This window comes from Paramacrobiotus metropolitanus, unplaced genomic scaffold (assembly GCF_019649055.1).
Source record: "Paramacrobiotus metropolitanus isolate TYO unplaced genomic scaffold, Prichtersi_v1.0 Parri_scaffold0000012, whole genome shotgun sequence".
Lineage (NCBI taxonomy): Eukaryota > Metazoa > Tardigrada > Eutardigrada > Parachela > Macrobiotidae > Paramacrobiotus > Paramacrobiotus metropolitanus.
The window spans coordinates 328,459-334,571 of NW_026570232.1; the positions used below are offsets into that span (position 1 = coordinate 328,459).

General features: G+C 42.6%; 1 protein-coding gene across 2 annotated transcripts; it reads right to left on the reverse strand.

The window, feature by feature from the left end:
* Nucleotides 1–96: 96 nt before the first annotated feature.
* LOC129583923 (thyroid receptor-interacting protein 11-like) lies at nucleotides 97–4,611 on the reverse strand. 2 transcript variants are annotated; one of them, XM_055475975.1, is made up of 10 exons: nucleotides 3,677–4,611; nucleotides 3,303–3,424; nucleotides 3,018–3,142; nucleotides 2,663–2,920; nucleotides 2,123–2,273; nucleotides 1,924–2,052; nucleotides 1,397–1,848; nucleotides 1,125–1,316; nucleotides 823–1,015; nucleotides 97–584 (listed from the first exon to the last, which is right to left on the reverse strand). In XM_055475975.1, the coding sequence occupies exons 1-7, from the start codon at nucleotides 4,446–4,448 to the stop codon at nucleotides 1,555–1,557; spliced, it is 1,851 nt and encodes a 616-aa protein (XP_055331950.1). In that variant the 5' UTR covers nucleotides 4,449–4,611; the 3' UTR covers nucleotides 97–584; nucleotides 823–1,015; nucleotides 1,125–1,316; nucleotides 1,397–1,554. The 2 variants fall into 2 exon arrangements, with proteins under 2 accessions (XP_055331950.1, XP_055331949.1); XM_055475974.1 differs by having other exon boundaries at nucleotides 1,125–1,848.
* Between the last annotated feature and the right edge of the window lie 1,502 nt (nucleotides 4,612–6,113).

The following is a 6,113-nucleotide window of genomic DNA, read 5'->3' on the forward strand; positions in this document are numbered from 1 at the left end:
GCACCTTGTGAGAAAATGTGACTGTGATATACAAAACCTTTATACCGTAACTATATTCGCTAGGACACGACGTGGTCGCACAGCAGGCACTGCTGACAATTTATTCATTTCACCGTTATTATTCGCATCAGAGCATAATTTAACTGCGCTTTGATAATCGCCGCGCAGATGCTTCCTGTTATGCACGCGCGACTCATTATACTTTCGGATTCCTAACGAGACATAAAAGAGCCGTGCCGCAATCAGTAAAGAAATAAAATTTTTACTGGCATAAAATAATGCAAGAATGCTCAACAAAACTTCAATTTTCTTTGCGCTTATTTTCAACAGACGCATCTTCAACCAGTACAAATTTACACGATTCAGCCTTCGTAAAGAGAAACTTTTCATCACAGAATAACACAATGCACAACACATTTGGCCAGGTACTGTAAAGCCGAAATCCACCACAAGCCTTTACGATTTCCACCACTGTTACTTATCAAACCGTACGGGGGCTCGCAGCGAAAATAAACCGGCACCGACGCGAACGCGTTCTCCGATAATCAGCTGAGCAGATGGACTTTGAAGGGTATCCCGGGCTCCTGGAAAAGAAAAACACATCTCTTCTATTAACAAAAAAATTATTACATCTTCCGAATATCTGAAAACCACTGTCCATTAAAAATATTAATTTTGTTTCTTTTAATACTTCAAAAATGCTAACTTCGCTCGAATGTTTCAATATAAAAATGAGAAAAAACCGACGCAAAGCAAACATTTCCGGTAACTGCAAAAGCAATGAATCTCCTCTCTTGTCTCGCAAAGTAACGACAGACTTACCGTTGACAACAGCATCCCGGTAAAAATTCATGGATGTTTCAAAACTCATTTTCTGGAACGGTGACGCATTACTGGCAATGGCCAATCGATTAAACGCTTTAACCACGCCATCCCGACTCATATAATCAGCCACCAAAGACAAATGCCGATAATTGACATCGATCCCGTATGCGCCGAATACGCTATTGCACTCCTAGCAATTGTCAAGCAGATGAAACACCAGGCACTTTTTTCCCTTAAGCTCCAGACAAAAACTATCGACTGCGCTATCGCATTACCCATGCACACACACATTCACTCACCCGGATTATGGTCTTGGCTGCCGCTTCTGTCCCGAAGCGCTCCGCCACCGCTTGGATATCATTGGACATGAGTCGATTCAGGTCCACAATTTCATCAAACTGCATCATGTAATCGAAATTGACACCTTCCGTTCGCAGCATCACAACACCATTCTTCTCCTTGGCCAGAAAGGCTTTACGGATGTTGGCCACCTGATGCACGACACATTTCTTCAGTTCGGATTCAATTAGCGACTGCGGATCGGCAGCCGCATTGGACATGGCCAACGCACCGCAATGGCCAACGTAAGCCGATCTTCCGGATCATAACGATAACCCACGAATCCACACCAATTACTCCCTACATATCACGTCTCCGTACAACGTAGCCCCAGTACTGAGAACGGAGAAGCACCTTGAGAAAGATTCAACCAATCGTTCGAAGTTTGTTTCAATCAATCGTACGGAACTTGTTAACTCGAAAAGCTAAAAATCCGATGCATAACATATATGAGACAACGATCCCTAGAAAAATATACGGTATCACACCATGTACGAAACATACAAAATAAATCGCAACAATCAATAACAAACAGGCGGTTAATAGTGAAAGAAAAAAAAAGCGTGAAATTCTTGAAAAGAATCCGCCACGTTGTTCCTGACACGGAGGGTCCACTTTTAAGGCCCATGCCGCGTATTCGCGCGTATTTTTTGAGCTGATTATAACAGTTCTGTTAGATAGAACCTAAAGCAATGTTCAAAAGATAATCGGTTATCAGGCGCCTTAAATAATAAACGCGGTGATGCAGAACAACGTTACCTGCAGGCTGGGCACCATCTTGGTACACTTCTCTTCCAGCTCGTTGTAACTACGCACTTCAGTTTCGGTTTCCGCGGCACTGGGGCGCAGACGTTCAAGTTCCTCACGCATTGCATCATCGTAGTCGTGCTAAAATAACCAAAAAAACATTGAAAAAACCGCGTCGCATCACTTACACTCAAGTAGCAATACGACATACCGACTGAATTTGCCCTTTCTTGTGTTGCAGATCTTTGATCTGCTGTTCAAGATGTTGGGTTTGACTGCGATTATGGTTCACCTCCTGCAGCAGACGGTCGCGTTCAGCGCGCAGGGTTTCCAGTTCACCTCGCAATTCCCCGTTATCGTTTCTACAAACAAAAAACTCACGACTGATGAAAAACGTGCTGTATTATCAAGCACACCAGAACCCACATAACGATAATTCAAAACATGTTTCTCGATAGTTAAATAACAGTTAAGTTAATTCGTTAATAAACAGCAGACGGAAAACTTTTAAGCGTCATTCCATACTATTCACACTACGGATTAAACAAAATAGTAAGCATTTCAAGGGATGAAGCGTTATCGTTTCTACAGGCGTTATCGTTTCTACAGGCGTTATGGTTTCTACAAGCGTTATCGTTTCTACAGGCGTTATGGTTTCTACAAGCGTTATCGTTTCTACTGCAAACAGCTATCAACCGGCGCTTCCACCCACGCCAAAAGGCAAGGAAATTAAATTATTAAACCGACTTACTGGACATGGACCACTGAATGTTGGCTGTGTTCGTGTAGGCGCTCTACTAAATGCATGATTTTCATAGCCGCACGGGATTCGGCTTCCTGTAGTTTCTGAGCCATCTGCGTAATCTCCACGGCGTGCTTGTCCTGTCCTTGCTTCAATCGCCCAGTCAGATTTTTCACTTCCGTTTCCAGAGCCGGCACGCGTTCTGCCGTTACACGAGCGACATCGTTTACTTCGCGCAGACGCGACTTTTCAGCATTCAACAAGTTCCTGTATAAAATTTCAACATTCACTGGGATAATTCGAAACAGACAAATCAAAAGCGATTAAAAACACCAATAATCGCAATAATGCAGGGAAAACATACTTTATATCTCGTAACTGATCAGCCAAAGCTTTGTTCAATTCTTTCTCTTCCACGAGCTCTCGCTCTCTGTCCGCAATTATTCGCTTTGCAATCGTAGAAGGATCGACTTGTTCGCTTTTTCCCAGCTAGGATAGCAGTACAGAAAATTTGCGGCGCGTACATATGTACACTTCCATCAAACATACCGGATGTACCTCGACAAAATTCGATTAAAAATTATTAAGTGAGATAGCCACAAACACATTAAAATGCAGGATTATGTAATGGCCTAAAAAATTCACGTACCTGAACCCATTCCGTATGACGTTCACTTTGTTTGTCAATCAAAATCTGGAACAGTTTCTGAGTCTCTGCGTCCGATAATGGGATGGAATTCAACAATCCCAAAACCTCCTGATACACAGAGCCTAAAAAATAAAGTGCACATCAAAAGTTGAAAAAAGCGATATCCAGACAGGAAAATTATATTTGGCATTTAGAGCGGCTCAATCAGCCCACGCTCGCAATTCGAATTATATCGAACAACGATAATAAAAAACCTGGTTGAAGAATAGGTACTTAATCTAACAAATGCAAGTGTCTATATTCACAAAATCAATATTCGCTTTTCCCTCACAATTTCCTTGAACAACACACCAACATCATTACAGTCAGCTTACCGGAAGTAAGTCCATTGACAGCAGGTGCAACAGCCTTCTTGGCGTCTTCCTTGTGCGCTCCGCGTGTGTCCTGCTTCACAGGTTTCTCACTTCGTACCTCGGTCTTGGTTTTCTTGGGAGCTTCATGCTCCACAGGAGCACTTTTAACCTGCGTCGCCGTCGCAGTCTCGCGTTCCTTCTTGGCAGTCTCCTGTTTGTGCTCCTTTGTCTTTACAACACCCTCTTGCTGCTCCTTCGCTTTTCCAACTTGTTCTTGTGTTTTCTCCACAGGTATATTATCCGCATGAAGCTTAACGGCCTCCGCATAGGTTTCATCAGGCTTGCGGTGATCATTTTCTACCTTTTTCTCCGTTTTCTTGGCGGCGGGCGCAGATGGGATTTTCCCAGCTGGTTCGACTTTTCCCTCACCAGCGATCGTTTCCAGCTCATCCGGACGATGCTTAATTTTTTCGGGAATGTGTGCAGCGGCTACCTTGCCATCTTTTGGTTTTTCTGCTTCTTTTGCGTGCTTTTCTTTGGCTAGAGTTGGGAATTTCCGCTCTTTTACAAGAGTTCCGGCGTCACTGCTCCCGCCGTCGCTTGTGACCTTCTTCTTCGGTTTTTTCGTGAGCTTGTCCTTTTTCAGCGCCCTTGCGGCCTCGCCACGACCGCCGCGCTGCTCTGCCAGAGCCTCTTCGTAGGTCTTTTCGCGGAGACTGTATGAGATAACGAAATAGGCCGCGGCAATGCAGCCCAAGCCAATTAGGGCTGTGATGATCTCGATGCCAAACATTGTCACCAGTCTGCAAAGTTTGCATGAAAATGATCCTCCGTTCTTCGTTGCTTTTGGGAATACTAAATCTTGGGTATAACTTTCAAAAACAAGAGACTGCTGATTGTGCCTCGGAAATCTTGCGTCGCTTACTTACGCTGGCACTGGTGATTTGGTACTGTAACAACGGCTACCGCACCCGCCCTTGGAAGCGCTACTTAAAAATTGATCGAACCACCCCGGAGGACAGCTACTTGAAAACTGCGGTTTTGCGCTGTCCATACTCGGGCCTCGGGGACCTCTGTGGTTTGCCTCTTTCCAACTTTTTCAGCTAATCAGCTCTAACTATCTTTCGAAAATAAATTTCTGGCAAAAAAAATGTATAAACCACGGCTACGAAATGATATAATCAAAAGAGTTTCATCCAGTCAAAGAGGAGTTGGAGGAACGGCGTTTTAAGCTTTTAGCTGTCGACTCAATACAGTGGTGGGTTGGTCGATTTTGCAGTGGTGGGTTCTCCACTTTTCCCATAGGCTTTGTATGTTAGCTATTCTTAAATTTTTCTTTTAAACTTTAGATTCTTTTCCAAAACTGATCCTTGTCGCGTCATCTGCACACCTGGCGCTATCGAATGACATGTAGATACCTAAGTTTGGTTTGGTGTGTCGCTCAGAAGAGGGCTCTTTGTATGGAATATGCTAAGGCTTATTTTATTAAATACTGTACTACTGTACTGTTATAATTGTCTTTTATTTCTCAATAAGTACAGCAACGAGCACCACTCAGTATAATACAATCAAATGAAGAACTTGTCCCAGTTAACATGAGAAGGGACTGTGCATAATATGCTCATAGCGTTACCTCGCATAATCTCCAAACTTAAACTGTTATAATGGTATTGCCATAGTGTAATTACATATATAGCAGACAGTGAGATTTCTCTCAAGCGTAGCTGAATAGCTTGAAACCGTATGTTAACAAAACTCCATTACGCAGAGAGGGGATGGTGTAATAGAGACATTACGTACATGGCTTTCTATCCTGAGAGCAACGGTGTGCCATGGCTCTCTACTCTGTGAACACATACAAATAATACAAGTACTTGTATAGTTACTGTTCAAAACTACACATTGTTCTATTGTTCGGCCTGCATCAACAACTTCATTTGTTTACAATTAACATTTAAACGAAACACAAACAAGATTAAAAATTACCAATTCAGAACCACGCTGTACTATTTAATGCAGTATCAAATCGCCTAGCATAACCATTTCAATCAAAATTTATCAAAAATAAAAAAAGTTTTGTTCTGCAAGATGGGATGGTGCTGCAAACTGAACTTATCAGTACCAGCAAAATTTAGTATCATGTATACTGTGTTGCCATGTACAGTGTAATAATGCCATCGAATAAAAGGTTTGACATGTTGCATAAGAGACTAGCAAGTAACAACATAATGCCATCGTAGAAAAGGTTTGCCCGCTTGCAGAGTTTCTAATACTGCAGGCAGTTTGATAAGACAATGCACTTATATAATGCGCTGTCTGGGATTATTGAATGGTGCCTGCCTATCGTAATGGGCAGGAGAAACGGTTCAATTGAATCTTTGAAGCTACTCTATTAGACCATCTCCTCAACTCCATTTAGTTAAAGGCAACGCTAATTACATTTTTGTCCTTTAACATC